We start from the raw sequence: 23,336 nt of genomic DNA, 5'->3' as shown, positions 1-23,336 counted from the left end.
GTTTAAAAGAATACAGTTTCCGTGTAATTATTTTGGGTAAAGCTAGCCGGGTGGCGGGACACAGCCTGCCATTCCATCTACATGCACCAAATATCTTTCGTTGCTATGAATATTAAACACGTTGGTTATCTCTGCATACCGCTCCCACCTTAAGAAGGCTGTGAGCTATCTCAGTTGAGAATATTTTCACCTTTGTATTTTCTCTGTTTCATCTTTCATTCTGTTTCTCCATGATGCAGGAGGAAAAACATCCTTTAGCACCCCATTCCTGTCATCCCAACAATAAGGCAGGAGGACTACCTTCAGGATAGTCTGGCTAAAGAGTGAGATGTTGTCTCAAACAAATGAACAAAGAGTGTTAATACAAGTAACTATTAAACATTTGTATCCAGATGGGCAGTGCGTGCAGCTCCCTGTTACAGCATTTGTTCAGCGTGTGTCATGCTCTAAGATGAACACCCAGCTCTGAAAACAGATTATGAAAGTAGAAAAACCAGAATTAATTGATAGCTCGGAAACAGTTATAAATGCCTTTAAATAGGAAATTAAGAAAAATTGTAAGTTGTGTCAATATCGTTTTATTAAATTAAAACTCTATAGACAAGTGAAAAAAATAATTTATTGTAGAGTTTTTTACACAATTAACAGGTAACGTTTATACATATATTGATGTGCTGATATGAAATACTAAATTTAAAGACAAACATTTTTACATAAAAGTAGTTGTACTATAGTTTATAAAGATAGATACCAATAAATTATCAGACATTTAAAGGATGATAGGCCAAATATTCCCACTCTAGGTTGGGATTAAAATGATTTTTCTGAATATTCTGAATATGATGTCCTACATGCGTTGCCATTCCTCTAAGCTAGTACCAGAAGCTCAGGCCTTGAGACAGCCACGGTTGGCTCCAACAGTGTCCTAGCTATGTATCCCAGCTTTGTTCTTGGATATAGCTTGTCCCCCAATGCTTGTTCAAACAAATGCAGCCTTCGAGTGTGAAACAATACAGCCCCATCCCAGCCATCAGTAGTTTCTGAAACTCAGACAAGGACTGCACTACAGATTAGGGCATGTCAGAGGTTAGATAAACTGTAATTGGCGTGAGACTTGGATGAGCAGTCCAATTTTACAATAAAAGAAATGTATATCCTATATTTCCAGGAATTAGTATCCTTCAAAATAGTCACTTGTTTCTTAGTATAGCATATAAATTCCTACTTCAGAAGTCTAGAAATTGCATTTTTCCTAAAACTTAGATCCATTCCTTTAGAAAATGGTTTCTAGAACAACATGCACCAACATATGAACCTTGTTTTACGTCATAGTCATTAAAATATACATGTACATGGAAAATAAACCTGTTGAGCCATGATAAATACACACAAGGCCAGATTCTATTAAGTCTCATTTTGTCTAATTCAACAAATATGTATTGGGTGTCTACCACTTTTAGGTCACCAGTGTAGGTAACGCTTGCAGCAGAATTTCAGGAACGTGACATTCAAATCATTCACATCAAAAGCCAAACTTTACCGTCACCTTAAAAGTAGTCAAAAGCATAGCTAACATCAGATAATGAATAGTGTCGGATATGTGTATCTAGGTGAAAGCGTTGGGGCATGAGAAAGGACAGTAGAAATCAATACCCACAGGGAAGAAGCGCTCCCAGGCCTGGCACGTCTTAGGCCATCACCAGAAGCCAAATGACAGTTCTTGTTGCCCCACAATCTGAGACTCAATTGTCATCCTGGTTTGTTTCCTTAAATGGATGGAAAATAATATATTATAGACTTTCCGTATTAATGAAGCTTATGGTGTCCCCCCAAACTCCTCTTTCTGTCTCCGACAGTGGGGTATGTATTGATATCTATAGTTCCCATGAACTACCTCCAGCCCAGTTTAAGAAGAAATCATTCTTAGGGTCTTTTGATCAAAAAGACAGACACCAAAGAGCCTGCCTCTTCAGAAGGGCACCCAGGGGCATGCCACCCTCACAAGTTATTTAGAGAAATAAAAGCAGCTGCAGTAGGGTAAGTATTTAACAGCTGCCTTTCTAATCCCTTTATAGTTTGTTCTATCCTATGAAAACATTTTTAGGGAATGTATACAGAGGAAAAGATCTGTGCTTGGGTCATTTCACACCCTCTGAAGAGTTAATGTGTCAAAGAGGGAACAAGTTGTACTTGTTCTTCTGGTTTGACCCCTTGAGAAGAAGAGGCCAGGCCTGGTGGGGACAGTGCAGTCTTGCCTTGGCTTGGGGCTGGAGTGGAATCTCTCTGCACTTGAGAACCTAAATCTCCTCTAAGGAACTGTTTGGATTCTGAAAAACCAGAAGCCAGACATCTCTGAAGGAGAAGCTCCGAGGAGACCAGATCATCAAGGGTCTTTCAAACAGTGTGCAGGAGCTTCTGGTGACCTTGGGAGAAGCCTAAGCTTTCTGAGTGATAAAACCGTCAGGAAATATGGTCATTGTGTAGACTTGCTGAGGTCTCAGAGGGAGCATCAGGGGCCGAGAAAGGCCTCTTGGGTTCCTGAGGACCCAGCACTTGGGTTGTGTAAATTAGACCACAGAAGTACACCCTAACCCTAACCCATGGGCCTGAGGCTTTGGTTCCTACTTCATTACAAGACAAAAACTGAACAGCACCTTCTAGAGCAGATCTTCTAGCTGGTTCATCAGTACTGGAGTGAAGTTACCCTTTACTGAAGCGTTCCTCTCTCTAAGCTAGAATTCTTTTCATTCCGAGGTCATTGCTGGTGTGTCTGCTGGAACTCCCCACTTTATTTTCTTTCTCAGAAACAAAAGCAAAGATGCCCTGACGGGCCATACCTCTAAGCCTGTGTTTTTTCTGGTTAGGAACCAAACTTGCATTGGTTCTTTCTTGCCCTTCATGGACACCGGGCCTCTGTGCTCCAAATGGAACTGTGGATCTGAATTTTCTGGAGACATAAGACACCTGAAGACAGGAGATGGAGCAGAACAGGGAAGCTGATAAAGGCCATGGCGAGAATTCAGACAACCAGATCCCACAGTACAGGTGTAGTTAAAGGCACTTAGGATTTTAGTAACGGTGCTTATGCGAAACCTCCACTGTGATGTGGAGTGGCTAACCACAGAAGCAGCGGCACACACTTCTCAAACAAAAAATAAAAATAATCCCAGAAGCAGAAGGGAGATACGGAGGTAGCGGCTGTTTAAAGGTAGTAAAACCACAGTTTGCCCCCACACTCCCCTGTAAAGAGCACGTCTTTCCCTCCTCACCTGTATGTATATTCAGACACATTAATCTTTCCCTTTTCTCCTGTGGTTTCTGTTCTGCTTGTGAGGTTGACGGTATTTCCAAAGAGGCAGTACCGCGGCATCCGCTGTCCTATGACACCTGTCACCACCTCCCCGGTGTGGATCCCGATTGTGATCTGGAGAAGGCAAAGTTGGACTTCGGTTGTCAAACATATGTGTTATTTTATAGACTATTTCAAATGCCCTCATGCAACGTTTCTCCGAGAAGGGAAATAGTCTGTCCAAAGAGAAAGGCCTAAAGATATAATATGGGCCGCTTCCATGGAGAGACAAGAGAACCGAAAGAGTGGGAAATTTCCTTATCCTCAGGACAGGCTGTAAACAGAACAAGTGAGCTAACTTATTTCCCATGTCTGGAGGAGTGTAATACAAGTCAGTGTTCTCTCAAGATGCCCCTTTCTGTACATGTTAGCCATTTCCAGATTAGAAGTGTGCATCAGTTATTAACTGAGTTCTACCATTAGCGTCCCAGTGTCCGATTTCTCTGCTCACCTGAACAGATTCACCATCTACCTGAACTTGACCAGCGATTTCCATCATGTCCAGGGCCAGGTGGCAAATGGACCGTGCGTGGTGGATACAAGGTTCTGGTAATCCACTCACGGTCATGTACTTGTCGCCAACTGTCTCCACCTACGGTGACACACACATCCACGTGTTAAAAGGGTGATGGAGGAGAGTTATCTGTCTATGTTTCTTTCATTGGTTAATTAATAAAGAAAACTGCCTTGGCCCTTTAAGAACAGAAAATTAGGTAGGTGGAGTAGACAGAACAGAATTGTGGGAACAAGGAAGTAGAGTTAGGGAGACGCTTCAGGCAGTCGCGTGGTGAGTCTCCATGCTGCTCCTCTCCGAGATGGACGCAGGTTAAGATCTCTCCTGGTAAGCCACAACTCGTGGTGCTACCCAAATTACTAAATATGGGTTAAAGGAAGATGTGAGAATTAACTAATAAGAGGCTACAGATAATGGGCCAGGCAGTGTTTAAAAGAATACAGTTTCCGTGTAATTATTTCGGATAAAGTTAGCCGGCAGCCGGGTGGCAGGACGCAGCCCCGCCGCTTCACACTACAGATTGGCGCTCCAACGTGGTCACTAAATCCACTTAAAAACCTTGCCCGCTTGGTATCGGAAAGAAAGTACTCTGAGACCATGCCAATGGCTCACTGCTCCCTGCCTGCACCTGGACAGATGGCGGAATCAGGCTTAGGCGAGCGGGACAGCGTTTGCGGATTCCTGCCGCCATAGAGAGAGAGGTGTTTTCAGACTGCGCAGTGCTCTGCATGTCAGATTTGGTTGTAACTTGGATGAAAAGAGTTTCTGTGCCGCACACTCAGTCTCAGAGTTAAAGTGCTGAGTGCGGCTCCTACCTGGCGGCCCCAGAGCTAGTAGAAAATGGTACATCCTCCATTTTGAAATTGGAGAGAGGTGGAGCCAACATCCAGAGCAGCCCGCAGCTCTGCAGCTCAGAGCTGCAACCGATTCAGAGTCACAAGCGGCTCAGCTATGTTGGACTGGGCGTGGCAAGCCTGCAGTACCTGTTTTTGACCTAGGAATGTCACAGCTTAGATTCTTAAGTGTGTAGCGATTTAAAAGCACAAAACAAAAGTGCTCCTGGATAGTAAAAAAATTACAGATTCACAATAGGAAAGATTCAGACATAGAAGGCCTTTAACTGGGTCACAATGTTGGATAAATGTACGTAGGCTTGAGAGCGAAAGAGAAGAAAAAATATAGAAAATAAAGTTAATGCCTTTAAAAAAAGGGTAAAGTCTTTAAAGAGACAGAGTACAGATAGTTATAGATTAAAAGAAGTAAAGTGATAGAGTAAAAATAAGCCACGTAAAAATGGAAAATTCACAGAGAGTCTGGATTATGTATTTTGTTGTGTTTTCTTTGATTTTTTTGACTGTAAAGGAGCTAAATACAGAGAGACATTTCATTATATGGGCTGCCAGTCTAGACCAAAATGGACATCTTAATGGTATGACTTCAGGATTTGGATCTAAGAACATGATGCTTTGGAAAAGAGTTTCTTCTTTTGTTTTCACAGAGGACGAGACTCTGTGGATTGCTTCTATCCCAATATGGTATGATAGACCACGCCCTCCTGAAAGGTTGCTGTGAACATCTTCAAAAAATTACTTCACTCAACTGCCAACTGAGAGGAACCTAGCAGACAGGTTATACCATGAAAGACCTAAATAACAGCGCCCCCATTCAGCAGGAAGCAGTTTGGAGAGAAAAAACTGTGCCCATTTTCCCAAATATTGCTTATAAATGTTCTTTTACATTTAAAGGGGGAGATGATATAGATATGAATTTGCATTGGTATAGATTTTAAGGTCAATTTTGTTATATGTATATGTATTTCTGATCTTGATTAAGCTATTGTGATAGTAGTTCATTTTAAAAACTGTAATGTATAATTAGGAAATATAGGTTGTTAATGGATAATCATCGATTAATAGTCAAGCTTGTAGTCATGTTAGTCATTTTCTAGATGTGCATAGATATATTTCAGATAGGCATTCTTCATATCTTTCAAAGACTGCAGAATATGGCATTTAATGTTTTAATAACTTAGGGTTTTTCATGACAATGAGACACGTCTGCTCCTGGCAGCACCAATCTACTTCAAGAGGAAGATGGGCATCGAAGAGGCTACTTATGGAGTTTGTTAGCCATTTGGGCAAGAAAATGCTCTTGCCTGGACTGTTGCATAAACTGGACACAAGGAACCCACAGAAAGAGGACTGCTGAACTTGCCTAAAGGTGAGATGGTCTTTCGGGGTTCCTGATTCATGAAAGAGTCTGCGAGACGTTCTGCAGGACACAGCAGAAAGTGACTGAACTGTCTTTGGAATTTCCTGCTTCATGAAAAAGTCTGCTGGACACTATGGGCCTGAAGGCTGAAGATGGATGCCTCAACGGTACAGAGGAACTTTGGGTGACTGTCCAGGCAGCGAGTTGTCTCTGTCATTTCTAGAGTTTTATAAGTTACTTATTTCTTGTTTACTTAGGTAGCATTATATCCTTCTGGAGTCTTTGATGGAGTTGAAGAATAAATAGATAGTTATAGCTTTCCTTAGTTATGATAAAAGATAAAATAGATTTAAATATTGTAACTGTAATACTTGCTTGATAACTGTTTTGTTATATGTAATTTTGCTATGTTAAAGTTGAAGCCTTTCTTTTTTGTTTAAACAGAAAAAGGGGAAATGATGGAGGAGAGTTATCTGTCTATGTTTCTTTCATTGGTTAATTAATAAAGAAAACTGCCTTGGCCCTTTAAGAACAGAAAATTAGGTAGGTGGAGTAGACAGAACAGAATTGTGGGAACAAGGAAGTAGAGTTAGGGAGACGCTTCAGGCAGTCGCGTGGTGAGTCTCCATGCTGCTCCTCTCCGAGATGGACGCAGGTTAAGATCTCTCCTGGTAAGCCACAACTCGTGGTGCTACCCAAATTACTAAATATGGGTTAAAGGAAGATGTGAGAATTAACTAATAAGAGGCTACAGATAATGGGCCAGGCAGTGTTTAAAAGAATACAGTTTCCGTGTAATTATTTCGGATAAAGTTAGCCGGCAGCCGGGTGGCAGGACGCAGCCCCGCCGCTTCACACTACAAAAGGGGATATAAAGTGACTGGTTATTATAATTATTATAAAACATAGTATTTCCCAGAATTCCTTAGTCATGTGAGCTCTAGCACGACGGGAGCCTCTAACAATTTGGAACTTACATGATATGGGCTCTTGATCATTTCCTGTGAGATCCCCTTATAACTCAGTAGAACATGTATGTGTGCATGCACATATGTGTAAAGATGCCCTTACCCATGTATGTGCAAGTGTGTGTGGTAGGTGTGTGTGCAGTGCGCTTGCCTGTGCACATGGGGACTTCAGGTTGATGGAAGCTCTCTTTCTACCTTAATGTTTGCCATATTTCCTTTTTGTGTGTGAGCATATGTTGGTGGAGACTGAATTGGAATCCAGGTACTCAAGCACTCTGCCACTGAACGAACTAAAGCCTCAGCTTGTTGCCTTATTTTCAGACAGGGTTTCTTACAATACCTGGAGCTGAACATTTAGTTCAGCTGAACTGGCAGGCCAGCAAATCCCCAGGATGCCCCTGCCTCCTCTTCCCCCAGCACTGAGGTTACAGACGTGCACTGCCCTCCTGGCTTTTCCAAATTCATGCCTGCACAGCCCTCTATAGAATAGTCTGTTAATTCACTTCTTCCTGGAGCAGCTCTTGTTCAATAGCACAGGAGCTGTTGGCTGAAGTTCATTGATTGATTGTGGCCTCTAGCCATGTTTTAATTTGTAAGTTAATTATTTTTTTAATTTTTAAATTGTTGACTTGGTGCATGCATGCTGTGCAGGTACATGTTTCTGCGAAGATGCCATGTGGAGACCAGGGGATGGATGACCTTGGGTATCATGCCGCAGACACCATCACCTTCCTGTTTAAAATAACCCAAGTAGGCTGGGTTAAGCCCCATACTGCTGGGATGTGCTCACCAAGTGCAGCACTGTGCCTCAGAAAAGAACCACAGAGTAACTAGTCCGTGTGGAGTTCTATTATCCCAGGAGCCTAGCGACAGTCGGGAACGTTCTTGCCTTTATAAAGCAGCATTCCACTGACTTCATTTTTCCGATATTGTATTTGTTTCTACTTAAAACAAAGGGCAGCGATGTCTTGTAAATGTTTAGCTTCAAGTTGATGGTATCTGAAAGTAAACCTGAGCCCCAAACCTTCTCAAGACCCATGACTTCTTCATAGCACAAAGCATTTATGTATTTTAGGAAAAAATGTCTTTGGCGGAGCACAAAAATGAATGCTGTGTTTATACTGAATGTATTAAACAATCTGCAGAGACTCGTTAACCTAAGTGCAAAGGAACTGCCGGGATACTTCATGTCAGCCCGAGATGGTCTGCTCCATGAAACCTCACCGTGGTTGCAATGAAAAGTTTCCTAAGTGGTAACTACTCAGTCTTGAAGTTTATACCATAGCCTAGTGCTGCCCTCAGCCGTGGTAGAAGCTTCGTTTTACAGTGAGCAGCTGCTAACGCAGAGACTCATGACTGGTCAAGGGGCTGAGAATGACGCCAAGTGAACATCCTAAGAACAGCATGTGTATCTTCTCCAGGCTCAGCAGACATCTGGGAATGTCTGTCAGTGGGGGCGGAACAAACTGTAAAAGCTGAGGTTGAGGAGGAAGGCTGTGGAACGACGTCTTCTGGGAACGTCATGGCTGTTGTACTGCAGGTCACTCTGCAGCTTCAGGTGCCTTCCCAGGGCTGGCACAAGGCTGAGGCGCATCAGCATGAAATCATAATTGGGGCTTTGTGTCTGGGGACGGGAGACACCTTGTATTCAGTGCTCTAACTACTGGTAAGCCGTCCACACGCCTGGATGGCTCCACACCCATGCTCTGCAGGCTGCCCTGGTTAAACTCAAAGGGCCAGAAAACAAACATAAACGAAAGCAGGAGAGTGGGAGGAAGGGGTGCTTGTTGGGAAGAGTGAGGATTGGGGGGTAAGAGAAGCTGGGTACAAATATGATTGGAATGCATTGTCCACATGTATGAAATTACCAAATAATGTATTCTTTACAGTGAGGAATTACTGAAGCTAGTGGCCTGTAGGGACTCAATAGACCTTATAACACTAGGAAGCAGCTAGAGATCTGGAACAATGACCATGGGCTTCTGTGGGGCGTCTCAGAAGCCCAGACCAGTCTGCATGACAACAGACTCACAGTGAGGACTTACCTTATAAACGAACGGGTTTTTCCGTGAGTCGGTCAGCGTATCAAATCTAGTATAGAGGTCATTGAGGAGATTGACGATCTTCATGGCACCTTCTCCAGACGCATGCTTGCTACAGAAAGCATTGAAGCCCACGATGCCACTGAAGAGGATGGTCACATTGTCGTATCTTTTGGCAGGAACTGGGCGCTTGTGTCTCAGCTCATTGGCGACAGATGGAGGGAGGACAGAATACAGCAATCTGCGGGGATTAGGAGAAAGCACTCTAATACACGCTGGGAGCCTGGGTCACTCCAGCCTCACCTCTGTACTGCATCAGACATTGTGCTGGATTCTGAGAAGAAACCCTTTAAAACCAGCATCAAATGTTAGCTACGTACAAAGAAAAAAAAAAAAAAAAACCAAAGCAACCACTTGTCTGTTGTCATCTCATACATCCCTAACCCTGAACCATTTCAACAACTCAAAATAAACCAAGCAAATAAACAGACAGGGGAAACAAAAGATCATCAACAGGACCTCATGGGTTTCGTTTGCAGTTCTGCCTTTTCCTGTTCTTATGACAGTGACCTGTTTGTCAGTATGAGAATCTAAAACACTGCACAAATAACAGAAGCATGTCCACTCTATAGGAATAAAGTTTATCTCAAATATTGCAAGGTGACAGAAGATAAGGTAGAATTCATTCTTTCCTGGGAGAAACTGATCAAAGAGATAAAAAGGGTCCAAAGGGGCAGACATTGTTTACAGGCAATGATGAGACCACCACCATAGCACTGGGAGCGAGCCGAGGAGAGAGTGTGGTCAGCACACAATAGGAGGGGAGCTGGTGGATCAGAAGAAAAGCAAAAACCTTTGGGCTCCAAGCCTGGAGAAACAAGAAAATGAGACTTTCTTATTTGTCTCATCCTTTTAGCCAGCGGGCAAAGTTCAAATATGAAAAACAGACCTGAGCGCTCTCTTTTCTCTCTAGCTACAGCCGAATTTCTTCAGTGATTAATTTTAGCTTCTAAACAGAAAGTATGTCATGCAACATTGAAATTAGATCTTGAGTATGAGCAGTAGAGGAGCCTAGCTTTAGAGAAAACTAGATGGTTTATAATGAAATATTCTTAAAGTCTCTGCTGTAAAATCAAATCCAAATCTGTCAATATAAAAGTCATTTGTGAAATTTAATGAAACACAGTATCCCTAAATAGTGCAAATGGTTTTTGAAAATCCACTCAACCTTGGGCAAACAGAACAAAAAGGGTCCTGTGATGGATCTTTATTCTGGTTCGGAAGTCAAACTCTAGTGGCAGTGGTATCAGCTCCAAAGGCTGAACCATAGACTAGTGAGACGTGAACGCTCAAGCCACCAATTCAGGGGCAATGTGAATCAGCAGCTTGTTTGGTATGGAATGTGGAGCTTATGGATATTTCCATAATTTAAAGCATCTTTGTAGCACTAGATGTCTGTCTACTACTGGTATAGTTTGGACCCGAGACATTCCCCCAAAGGCCCATGTGTTGAAGCCATAGTCCCTGGACTGTGGTGCCATTGCAGACTGATGGAACATTTAAGAGTTAAGGCCCACTGGGAGGAAGTTAGGTCACTTGGACACACCCTTGACACGGGTCTCATCCTTCCCTTTAGTGTCCCAGCCAGCATGACAGGAACGGCGTCCTCTGTCATGCATTCCTGCCGTGATATCTCACGACAGGGATGGCAACAGAGGCGGAAACCTCTGAAATCGCCAACTGAATCTTTCCTCATTTCTTCATGAGTTTATTATCTCAGCAGTTCCTATAACAGAAAGCTGAGGAACATAACTATAAGAGTGGACATCAGCACATATGGAACCATAATATAAAAATGAGGACTTCATTATTTTCTGATAGTACAGCCAATGCAGAATATAGGGTGACTGGAAGTGACTAACCCGTGCAACCCTGAATCTGAATCCTTGGTGCATCACACAAATATGTGATATTTTTCATGGGTGAGGTTGGGCCATGAACTGATAAAACAGGTACTCTGAGGCTTTTTGTTTTTTCAAGCAGTGGGCAAAATTGGGCTTTCTGTCCCCATGTGCTTGATGAAACTTACAGCACATGCAGCCAATTAAACATGTCCTTATAACCACGGAGGAAGTGAAGGGTCTTAGAGCGAGTGGACACAGCTTCAGATGAATAGTGTAAAGGTAAACAGAATGGAGGAAGCTGTTGTGGACGAAGACAGGCATTCACAATGACTTCTCTGGTTCATTCATGGTATCAGCAATGCGAACGCTTGTGTCTACTGGTGTGCCCAGCATTTGGGGACAGGCATCTTACACAGGCATCAATGCCATGGTAACAGGGTGTACTGCACTTGTCTGTCCTCTGGTGCTGAAGTGGAGTGAATTAGTTCTAATGGAAAACCAGTCAATTGGTTTCAACTCTCTAAAAATACAACATCCTATTTTGCAAACAAAAAAAAAAAAAAAAAAAAAAAAAACATTCAAGAACCTGAGGAAAACATCCTATGGGCATCCGGAAAGAATTGCTTTTAATTACTATGTGGAGACAGGGCAGAATAGTGACCAGGGACCCAAGAGGTCCCAGACCCTCCTAGTGAGAGTATTTTGTGTAACATTACACAAGAGGTAGCAAACTGTGAATGAATGTCAGCCCTTTTCCCGCTCCGTTCTTACGTGTCTGTTTTTTTCTTCTCGTCCTCCAGGGCTCTCAGTGTGAGCTGTAGCCTATCCGTGAGGATTTCCAGCTCCTGGGTCAGTTTGTACTCCTCCCGGAACTGTTCTCCCAGCAGAACCAGGTCTCTCGTGGCATCGTGAAGCGGGATGTCGCTCAGGTACAGGCCTCTTCGTGTCAGGTCGTCCAGATTCATCACGCTGAAACACAGCAATGACACAGAAGTCAACACCGCGGTCTACAGGGTGTGGTGAGCCCTCCCTACAGCACGAGGTGGAAAGCAGCTTTCGCCTCCTCCACTTTCAGAGTTCAAAAGATCAGGCAGGGAAAACAAAGGAGGCGCTCACTCAAAGGCTTTGTTTTCTGTGTACCTAAAACCCTACAAGCAAGGGCTGAACTTTGAAGTTTTACTTTTTAGAGGTATCTGCATCTGCTTTCCCAGAAAGATAATGCAGAAAACTGCCCCACAAACATCTCCTTCTGTATTTAATAGAATGCCAGCACATTTTACAGAATCATCATGCTTTTCTTTATCCCAGAAGAGCAATCTATCCTCATGAATCAGGAACAATGATGTTTCTGTTGAGAAACTACCTCATTTGCCTTATGACTCTAAGAATATCATAACTAATTGCTTTTCTATTAGAAATGATTGAGTTTCCAAGGATAGAAACCCTCCTCAGTATGCATTTTAAGGAATCCCTGCCTTGTGCTTGGATGCCATTCATTTGCCAGGCTTTCTTCTCTTCCTCTAGTCTTGTTTTTGCTGATTTTCCCCATTTTTAAAATGTATTAGACCTTGCTGAAGTCTGTGAATCTTTGCAACTTAAATATTACCATTTTATGGCATTGTTATAATCTTAATTGATTCAATGAAATTCTCATAAGCGCAAATATTTATTTAAAAATTACCCATTGCCTGAGCATCTTATGATTTATTTTGGTTTGAATTAATTCTTAAAATGTAAAGTTATTATTTCCAGATATTTGGGATAGTAATTTTTCTAAAATAACAAATTTGGGTCATGAGTTTATTAAAGAATTTTAAATTAAGTTCCCATGAAAGCATTTTCAACAGAAATATCTATAAGTCAAAGTAAGCAAATGTCTATGCAAACAAAGAATCAAGGATGTTATTGAGAGATTAGACAGGTGCTTTGTATATTTTAAAGCCCCCTTGCAAAAATAAACCCATCTAAAATGACAGATAACTTGCCAAATGATCCAAATGTGACCAAAAAGATCTACCCATGAGGAATGACACAATCAGATAATCTTCAAATTGAAATGGATATACCATACTGCCAGGTGTAATCTGCTGTCTTAGTCAGGGAGGCCACAAGAACCTCTTCAGACAATGCAGATTCTTGTTACTCTTCTTAGCTGCATACAACCCGTTGCTAAAATCCTGTTACTAAAGATACCACATGTCTTGGCTGCAAGGTGTAGAGAAGCTAAGCTGGAACTGAGCTGAAAGTTTCCTTCCTGCTGGGAAGCTATCATAGCTCCAGATAGGGGCTGTGTATTCTGCTAGGGGAGAAAGGCATCAATGGCTTTATCCAGCTGAACTCTATGATCTACAGGAGCAATAGGCCAGGCAAGATTCCCCCACTTATAACAAAGTTGCCCAACTAAAATAAGAAACAGCTGCAGGAGTAACACTTTAAACCTGCTGTGACTGAGATCTGAAGCCCTAGGAGAGAAGGTAATACTACTGTTGAACTAGAGTGTCATGAAGTCAAGCTGACTTCTAAATAAAACATGTATGCTTATACCTGTAGACAAATGCCACCCGTGGCTTTAATTGGAGACCTTCTCTGTAATGGAGACTGAAGAGGCACAGCTGCTCAAAGTGTTAAGGATTGAGAGTTGAATGCTCAGCCTTGACTATTTATACCATCCTTGACAAGGCTCAGGAAACATCTTGGAAGAGGGCAGGAAGAATAAGATCTGGAAGAATGTAGCCCCTGGAGAAGGGCTGTGAAACACTGGGTTCTTGGCATGTCTAAGCCAATGCAACCATGACCTGGCTCTCAACAGTGCTGCCTGCAGTATACCTAGGCAAGCCTGAGCCTCAACAGTCAGTCATGGCCTGGGGAGTTTAGGAGCTTTCGCCTTCCCTGTTGAACTACCCTTGTTACTGATGGATTCTGTGGGACAGGCAGCTATTGTCTTCACCTGCATGCCACTGAGGAGTCCGCCAGGCCCTAGGGATTAGTTCCAATAGTGAACAGATCAGTGATTGTCATTAAACTCAGGGAGTCTCAAAAGAACCCAAATTCAAACAATGACAAAAAGTCATGAAGGTAGAGATAGAACTCATCAGGAGAAGGGGGAATAGAGGAGGCTGGGAGATTCAACAGAGGATTACAATAATCAGCGCGGAATGAATACGAGGTGAAAGGTAATTCATACTGAGGTAGAAATCTTAATGAGATTATAAACAGCTTACTCTTCTGACAGTTCCTATGGGTCCCCTGCTGTGTCTCTTGTTAGAACGGTTGCCTGGCGTGCAAGAAAACCTCTTATTCACTCGTCGGCATCATACAAATGGCTACCGTGGTGCACACTTGTTATGGTCAGTCTTCAGGAGGTGCGGCCAGAGGATCTAGTGTTCCCCAGTATGCAAGTCTATATAACTAGTCTGAGGCTAGCACGGGCTACATAACATACTGTCTCTAAACTGAAATCCTTATTACCTTTTCTTAGTATGAATTAATCATCTAGGATTATTCATAGGCAAAACTTCCATTTTAAACAGATTTCATGGTAATTAGTAAATGTATCACTATAGGACTGACTTCTGCATATGAAAATTAAAATAAACACTAAGAAATCTGTGGTTCTCGCTCCAAATAAACTTTTCTGTACTTGATTAGAAACTCTCCCCAAAGATGAATTGTCATTCTGCTGACACACCACCAGGAAAATGCAGAGCAAGAGGCAGGTGAGGTCTGTGACTTGGTCCCTGCCTTGTGCTAGCTTTAAAGATGCTTCATGTTTTAACATGTTGCCTCTTTTGTCTGCATAATTCTCAAAGTCACGATTATTGTTATATTATGCACAAGATATCATTTAATAAGCCCTGCAATTATCTTATTTCTCTATAGCTACATATTTCAAATCTGCTTGTATCTTTTAGTAAAGTGCTAAAACCAGCAAAACAGAAACCCGTTTATCTCCTCTGATGTTTATCAGGAATAGCACATTTAACAAATTCCATCTTAATCCAATTAAAATAGTTACATATTTTAATTTAAAGTGACTCAGGTAAAAATTAGTGTTTTAATTGTTGCCAACTATAGAAAAGTTTCTTATTTATATCACTGCATCCTATGCTTTCCAGAATTGCTCTTATGTGATGCTCTCCTTGAAAGTACAAAAATATAGAATTAGCTAACAGGTTGTTCATCCCATGATCTAACATAAGAACTTCGCAGACAGGTTATGATATGACATAAAGAAAGGTAGCACTTTGAGTTTTTTTAGAAATTACCCAACGAACTGCATAATGAGGGCCTGAAAAAATCCAGTTTATAGTCCAGCAAAAGTAAGCACTGTGAATTAAAATGTTGGATTCTGAGAGGCTGATGTACATGTATGCACTGAACTATCAAGCCAAATTCTATTCATACGTACAACTAACACGTACTGATCAAAGTTTTCGTGGCATTTCTTTGAATTCATTTGTCACAGCAATTCCAATAAAGCTAAAGGTTGTTACCTTGGTGAACAGAGGAAGAGGATGCTATCTGCTTCTGGTAAGTAGATCATTTGGCCCTTGAGACGTAAGCAGCTAATCTCTGTCCCGGTCAATTCATCCTCACATTCAAGTTTCTCAACATCCAGCAATCCTTCCTTGAACGGGAAAGACAAAACATTACAGACTCTCTATCTACCTTTCCCTGCCTGACAAGGCATCAGGAAGGTCTGAAAACCTTACCTTTCTCACCAACCCTAAGGGAGAGGATGCTAGCCCATTAGAACTGCAGGAGTGATGCCCTAGGTAAGACTGTCAATGCTTGATGGGTTTCTCTGCACGCCGTCAGTCCCTAGCATATAAAACACAAGTGGCCGTGTCTTTGGGAAGCCTTGTAGGGATCATGAAGAGTGTTGGATGTTGGGGGAAATTGTGTTTGCTACCGTTATCCCAGGCGCACAAATGAGATCTGGAAACCATCTAAACTACCAGCTGCTACATGGGTTTACAGATTTTTAATTTGTTTTTCCCTACAGAAAAAAAAAGTTATTAACAAGAATTATAAACAATTTGCAGAAAAATAAATCAATAGCTTTGACATTATCAAAGACTTCTTGTTAGGTCTTCTGATTTCTTTTTTTAAAAAGAAACATTGTAAAAATCAAGGGAGTTAGATGCTGGTTTTATTATGTGAGACTGAAGAGGCTTAAATGTTCCCAGGAAGACACTTTCTCAAGATGTTTTCCCCACTGGTCCTGATCAGCTGACAGAGGGCCCTGTTCCTCAGCCAAACACTGCTCTCTTGAGAGTTGTTTCATTTTCTTCTATCTCCACTACATGGGCTGTGCTGGTCGATAATTTCCCCTCCCTATTACGGCTGATGGATGACATGCCTTGCTTGCATCCAGCTGAAGGAGTGTCTGCTTACCTTGCTTCTCAGGACAAAGACTGTATTGATGTGAGAAAGAATCCCATGGAAACTGATGTCAATATGAGGGCGGACCAGAGAGAAGACAGACAGAAGACTGCAGTTCCCAGGCTGAAGCTAAGAGGAGGAAAAAAGCAAAGAACGCTCAGCAACTTGAAATTGACTTTACCACTAGATATCAATCTTGAAATTAAGTCAGATCAATTGTATTTGTAAGTGAAAAAATCTTTATTGTGTGGGAGATTTATCCTATATATGCAGCTGAGTGATTAAGCAAACATTAAATGCTTTCAGAGGCAGGAAACCTAACAGATTTAGGTAACTAATGTTCATATAAGCTGGTACAAATAAAGCAATCATTTCAATAGAAAGAAAGGTTACCATCTAAACTATAGCATCACATGGCTAGATGCCTGTGGCTGAAAATGAAGTATCAAAATGCCAGTAAATAGTTGCTTAAAGTTTATCAAGAGGGAGATAATATTAATAGAAGCTGTAACACATAGCAGCTGCCTATGATGGAGCAAAAGAAAGAACTGGATGAAAGGAACCTTGTGTCACATCAGGACACAAAGAAACTGAGTAACACGCCCTGGTGAGAGCCCACACAAAACACTCTTCTGCTTCCAGATCTACAGCTTCACACAGAAGACCTCTGTGTTCTAGTCCTGAATTAAAGCAAAAGGTACGTCCAGACACACACATGCTATGGGCGAATCCTCGCATGGAATATGGGAGGAAAAGTAAGTGTGCTGACAACCGTCTGAGGTCCTTCAATGCTCTGCCACTCTACCCCTGGTCGCTTCTCTGCTTCGCACCCTGAGTGTCTGTAAACGTCCTTCTTCCCCTTGTCAACAGCTGATTTTGAAAACTATTTTTGGAAGGCCGATAGGCAATGAATATTTATTCAATAAACAATAACACGAGTGAAATCTGGCTGCTGTTGCCAAGCCTCCCTCCCCCCAGCGCCTTTGTTCACAAAGCAAGTCTGCTGTTCTCATTCACTTCCTCCTCTCCCTGGGATTAAAGAAGAAACAAGTGAGTCCTAGCGAAATATTTTCAAATACCTTTAGGTTATAATAAGTGCGTGGGATACTTTCTATAGCGCTGTCAAAGGTTAAAAAGGAATGAAGCCCGTGAGAACGTCAGGTCCCGGGGCTGTGCACTTTACCTGGGGCAGCACTCGGTAGATGGCATTGCCGCACTGAGTGACCACCAGGTCCCGGTCAAATATGATGTGGAAAGGAAATGCCTTGCAGAAGGTGTACGGACTGATGCGTGACTCCTGGGTACCGTTTTCTTCGAATCTGTCCAGGTCTTCATAAAAATCCTCTTCCTTGGACTCTTTTTCTTCAATTAAAAATTGAGTGTGGTCACATTCTTCATTTCTTTGCTGAATAACCTGGATGTGGACGGGAGAAAATTAGTGACTGTTTACAAACATTGTGTTTAGAGAATTATAAAAAAAAAAAAAAACGCGCAAATTCTATACACGTGGAAAACCGGAAAACCTTTCTAGATGTTTTCAGATCTGTGAAATGTGAAGGCAGTATTCCTTTAGGATGAGGTGTTATGTGTTCCACACGGCTCCCTTAGAATAGTTTCTAGTCATCTGAGTAGCTGAGGATAACTTTGAACTTCTGATCCTCTTGCCCCCATTTCCTAAGTACTGAGATGATGGGTTTGTGCCACTACAGAAGTGTTTTCCATGCTAGGGATGGAATCCATGGCCTTGTGCGTGGTAGATAATCATTCTGCCAGCCGAACCACCTCCCATGATTCATACATAATTTTTCATTGTAATTCTGCTGAGTCCCCCTTAGCACATATGGCCTTTTGGGCAGCCTAGAAAGAGAGCACCCCCTTGGCCTCATGGGGTAGACCTTCTCAGACAGGCCCAAGGTACAGAGAACCTATGGCTGCTCTGCACTCGAAGCTGAGCGGGAGAAGCCACACAGGTCTGCGACAGAGAAAAGCGGCAACTGTCTTCATTGCACGCTTTCTCTATGGGTGCCTTGAAATTGCCACTCGAAAATACAACGGGTGTCATCAACAGTCTCGAAAAAGACCAGAGCTGGCTTGGCTGTGTTCGCCAGTGCAACTTGACTTTAAAGAAGAAGCAAAGAACACAAGACTTCAAGTTGACAAAATCAAATGTTCTAGGTACATTCCCTGGGAGACAAAGGAATTTAAATGGAAAAGGGGTCTGTAAAATCGGCTGATTTGATATGTGCTTTCCATTTCACAATCTGATATCTCGCAGACTGAAGCTCCGTCAGCCAGCCCCCTCCCCTTTCCCGGCTGGCGTGTATTCACAGAAAGTAACTGAATTTCCTCTTGCCTTAAGCAATGTATAATTAGAAAAAAACTGTTGCAAGAGGAAAATTTCCCAGTTATACTGCATTCCCAGGCCAAATGGAGAAGACTCCCGGGGTTCACACGATTTCATCTTACAGGGATTGCTAGTGCAACTCGTGACCAGCAATCACTGCGGTATCGTTTCAAATATGTCCATGCTCCTCTGTATTCAATAACATCGTTGCTGGTGGAGATTACCTTCATGTCTATTTCAGTGCCGTGTATCTGCTGAGCAACGGTCTTGATGATCCCGATCACAATGTCCTGAAGCCCCTCTCTCTCCGAGTAGTAGTGCAAAACGAGCCCTTTGCCTTTTTCCGCGTCGGTGCACCGGAAGGAAGGTGCGCGCATCCCGGGGTAGATGGTAGCAAGGTGGTCATGCAGGGCATCGAGGTTCTGGAGTGGAGAGGAGAGAACCGTGACTAGAAGCTTCTAGGAGTGGGGAGGGATTAGCAATGCAAGGTTCAAATCTGGGTTTGCTGGGAGGATCGCTAGAGTAAACATTTACGTAGGAGACCCTTCGTGGAGTCCCTGAGATAGTTCCAAGGTAAGCACCACAGAGTGAAGAGAGCAGAATGATGTCATTATTAACTGTACATTTGAAGAAATGATAAATGAGGTGAATTCAGAAAAGGAGCATCCTTAATGACGAAAGCGGGCATCTAAGGTTGCTGTTCATGCACATTGTAGCAGTCAGTAGAGCATGTTTGAGCCACCCACTTCCTTTTCACTTGCTCTATAATCCCCAACTGAATTTAATTTAAAAAAATCAAAATGGTCAAAGATAGTGAAATACAAACATGTTACTTTGATTATTGATATTTTAAATTAAAGATGTGATTATTTAAAGTAAAGATGCATAATTCCTTGTTCATCAGTAGTCTCCAACCAAGATGAGATCCCATAGCAAAGCAACCAACACATGACTGTCTCAGACTAAAGTCTTGGAAAATTAAAGTTTTCTGCTTTGTAGCTCTGTCACTTAGAACACGCTGAATTTAACAGCGTCTTCTATTAGTCCCTAAAATTCACAACTGTTTCATATGCAGATTGACACAAAACCTGTGAAAGCTGCAGTTTAAAGTCAGCCCAACATCACGGCATTTAGTTGACAGCATGTGTCAGGCAGGTTTGTGCAGCCGCGGGAGAAACCCCACCCACCCCCAGGCACAGAGGACCATGAAGACTAAGACTCCTCCAGTCAGCTGGGAGAATCCAGTGTCGTGCTGTGTACCTCAATTTGCAATGAATTCTGTTCTTTCCTCTAATAAACCCCTATAAAAATTATGTCTGGCTAGTGCTGAGCAAAAACATGACTTCTTCCTGATTGCCCCCAGGGGTCGCTGTTGCAGCATAAAAGTTACCAGGCAGTGACGGGGCCTGCACGGGGCGGTTCCTGGAACCACCTGTCCCAGAACAACGTCTCATTTCTTGCTATGGAGTTGGACAGAACAAGGGGTTCTTCCGCAGGACCCCTAGACCCCTGTGAATATGTTGGTGTAAAAATCTTAGAAAATATCTCGAGGAGAAAATGTACTGTCAAGAGTTTTTACTTTTATCCCTATTTTCTATAAAGTCTCGACTGAATTTTGTGGCTTCAGTAAGGACATTTTTCTTATATATTACAGACCAAGTACTGTGTTGTGTTCCTTAAAATGAAAGGAAACTATGTTATAAATAGGTGGTCTAATAATATTTCATTTTCTTGAATGAAATATTAATGTTCCCTAGTCAACATACCCATGTCACCCGCTTACTGCCAGTATCCATTTTGGCTCATGATGTGGCTTTGTACATTCCTACATGCGGTCAGTCTAATCACTGGCAGTGAAAAGGGTACCATTTCTGCTAGCGGCTGCCGTGATGCTAAGGCAGGTCTGCCACTGGACTGAATGGCCCAGGATAGATAAGTCATTTAAGACGGCCCCCTTCCTGTCTTTGGTGCAGCCGTTTGAATGGCCGGGCACAGGGATAGGCGGTATTAAAGCTTGGACACTGATACGGCATCCCTTAGATGCTCTCTTAAAGGCAAGCGGGTTACCGCAAACGCTGAGTGACAGCGCCGGCGATTCAAGCCGTCTTTGTGGTAACCCAACTCTCCTGGGATTTGTTGTTATATTGAATTTGCTATTAATTAAATGGACAAGTAGAGTGCCTTGTTGGAGCATGAGAGATTTTACCACTTAATGTAATATTGATTTTATTTAGATAGTACCCAGTATAAAATACACTCTTGGGGTTTCTTGTGTTACAGTCTCCCTGACTCAGTTTTACTCTGTCAAAATTCAAGTGATTATCACAGCCTGCCTCTTCTAAGAGATTGGATTATGAATAAATTTAGATTTTTTTCACCACCCTTATGCTGCTGAGAAGCATGCAGTGTTCATATTTGCACCACAATTATTGCGGTAACCTCAGGAAACCACAAACGAGGCCTCTTAGCACAGCCGAGAGAAAAGCTTACCCACGCTCGATAGCAATATCTCAACAGACTTGACAATTCATGAACACAGCTATTTGGATACATCTGGGCAATAAAACGTTCTTCACAAAACTGGAATTGTTTTATTTCTAAATATATCCACGGAGGTAAGAGCAGGAAGAGAGCAGCTGCGTGGCCAGTTAGGAGTATGCGCATCTGAACAGCAGCCAAAACGTCATGGGAAAACGTAAACACGCATGCTCCAGTGTGAGCAACCTCCAGAAAACCACGGGGCAACCTCAAGCATGCTCGAACTCATGCTCCTCAGCATCGTTTAAGAAACGATGTTTAGCTTTTGTTCCAATACCTAAAATTCAGTCTGAAGGTTTAATTCAATTTCTAATTGTGCCGATATCGTTTTGTGCCCCCCCCCCACCACACCCACACAGAGAATGAATGCGCTGTTTCTATGCAGGGAATCTGCAAATGTCAGTCCAGTTAACCCGTCTCCAGATAAGAGCAAACTTCACAGCTGATCTAGATTTAGTTGAAACTATGCAACCAGTTATTCATAGACGACTCTGACAACCTTAACATTTTTATCTTCCTTCACTTTTGTTTTTCTGTTTTAAATAAATGGAAATCATATTTTAATTGCAGGCTGTAGACCATGGAGTTTAGATGTTTCTTTCAAAATTCAAAAGTTAAAACAAAGTCACTAGCGCATTTTTTCCTCCAAAATGTAAATAACTTGGGGAAGTATTAGGATTTTACAGCTGTTTAGGAACATCCCAGTCTTTCCCAAAATAGCCCTTTGTGCAAACATTTGAGAGATCGAAATTGGATCTGCTGTGAGTGCCGGGTTGCTGCTGGTGGGCTGTGTTTTATCAGCCGGAATCGGAGCCAAGAAGAGCTGAAGGGGTGAGTGAGTGAAAGTACCACAAACCCAACGGGGAGAGCCAAGTCTCCAGCCAAGAATGAAAGAATATTTCAGTTTTTAAACACAGTCCTTCTAGCTATTGAAATAAGCTCATAAATACAAATCTTAACGGGTCTCTAAAACAGTGCATTTTTCAAGTCAACCTGGCAAGTTTTGATGCTGGTTTTTTTTGTTTTTTTTTTGTTTGTTTGTTTTTGTTTTTGTTTTTTCCTATAGAACTGCTAGGGCCATAGAGAACAGACAAGGTAATAATGCACCATCATTAGCAATAAATGGATAGACCTGCATCTGCCTCATTTGGGTTCCATTGCCAAAGACCCTGCATCAGCTCGCCAAGAACTTAGTCAAAGGTTCTTGACTCATTGTCCAAGCACATACATGATATAGCAAGCCAAATCAGCATGGATTGATTGAAATACTAATTTATTGTTATCCTTGATGGTTCTCTGTGCTGCCTTAGTGTGGGAAACTCCTGGCCTGCAGTCATCAGCACATTGGCAGGATGATTTTCTGAGTAAATCCTAGAAAAGGTCATTGATAAGGCCAGGTCCCTGCAAGGGAATCAGATTGGCTTTTGCTCTGACCACCTCTATAATTTGTGTGACTTGAGCATCTCATGCTGCTTGTCTGCATCCATAAAGGTAACACCTTATGGTGAATTTTTTTTCTGTGATACCTGAGAGCAACATGAAGACATATTATGCTATGGCCTGGGACGTTTCAAATTGCCACCGTTGCCATAATCTGTTGGCCAAATGATTCCCAAAGCCAACCCCTACTCAAAGGCAGCAGAATTGCATCAACTGATGGAAGCCAGGCACAGGAGCGACAGGAGACACTGTTGCAGTGATCTCTGGAAAATGTTTTCTGTCATCATGCAGGGTGGGCTGCAGTGGAAGCACCTCTGGCTGGACATTCCTTACCAGTGATATTGTCAGGGAGCAAGCAAAGCTTGCACACGCGCAAAGCTTCTCTTGGCTCATAGAGGCCTCCGATAGGAACCTACATGTGCCTAGTGTAAGAATATAAAAGCAGAAAAGAGCCGAAAAAGCCTGCTAAAATATAGCTTTGTCCTTCTAGCAACAGTTTTAGCTAAATGCATATGAAATCTAACAACCAGATAGAAAATACTTTAAAGTCTTCACCTTATTGCTTTAGGTTTTCAGTTACAAAATGAACTAAAAAGAATAAATCAACAGCTCCAAAATGGATGGTTTCACAGACTTTAGAA

The 23,336-nt window shown here is 42.3% G+C and overlaps 1 protein-coding gene across 1 annotated transcript in view; it reads right to left on the bottom strand.

Moving 5' to 3' along the window:
- Window positions 1–599: 599 nt before the first annotated feature.
- Gucy1b1 (guanylate cyclase 1 soluble subunit beta 1) overlaps window positions 600–23,336 on the bottom strand; it is a 44,426-nt gene continuing 21,689 nt past the window's right edge. The window contains exons 5-14 of the mRNA XM_038348324.1: window positions 18,942–19,139; window positions 17,557–17,787; window positions 16,386–16,502; window positions 15,482–15,615; window positions 11,760–11,957; window positions 9,088–9,325; window positions 3,801–3,941; window positions 3,270–3,424; window positions 2,838–2,964; window positions 600–1,766 (exon numbers count right to left, since the gene is read on the bottom strand). Of these exons, the coding sequence (XP_038204252.1) occupies window positions 1,743–1,766; window positions 2,838–2,964; window positions 3,270–3,424; window positions 3,801–3,941; window positions 9,088–9,325; window positions 11,760–11,957; window positions 15,482–15,615; window positions 16,386–16,502; window positions 17,557–17,787; window positions 18,942–19,139 (1,563 nt within the window). The 3' untranslated portion in view covers window positions 600–1,742. The remainder of the gene's footprint in view (window positions 1,767–2,837; window positions 2,965–3,269; window positions 3,425–3,800; window positions 3,942–9,087; window positions 9,326–11,759; window positions 11,958–15,481; window positions 15,616–16,385; window positions 16,503–17,556; window positions 17,788–18,941; window positions 19,140–23,336) is intronic.

Source organism: Arvicola amphibius, chromosome 11, assembly GCF_903992535.2.
Source record: "Arvicola amphibius chromosome 11, mArvAmp1.2, whole genome shotgun sequence".
In the NCBI taxonomy this organism is placed as follows: Eukaryota; Metazoa; Chordata; class Mammalia; order Rodentia; family Cricetidae; genus Arvicola; species Arvicola amphibius.
The sequence above is the reverse complement of the archived record's forward strand: the minus strand, read 5'-3'. Positions and strand labels throughout refer to the sequence as shown.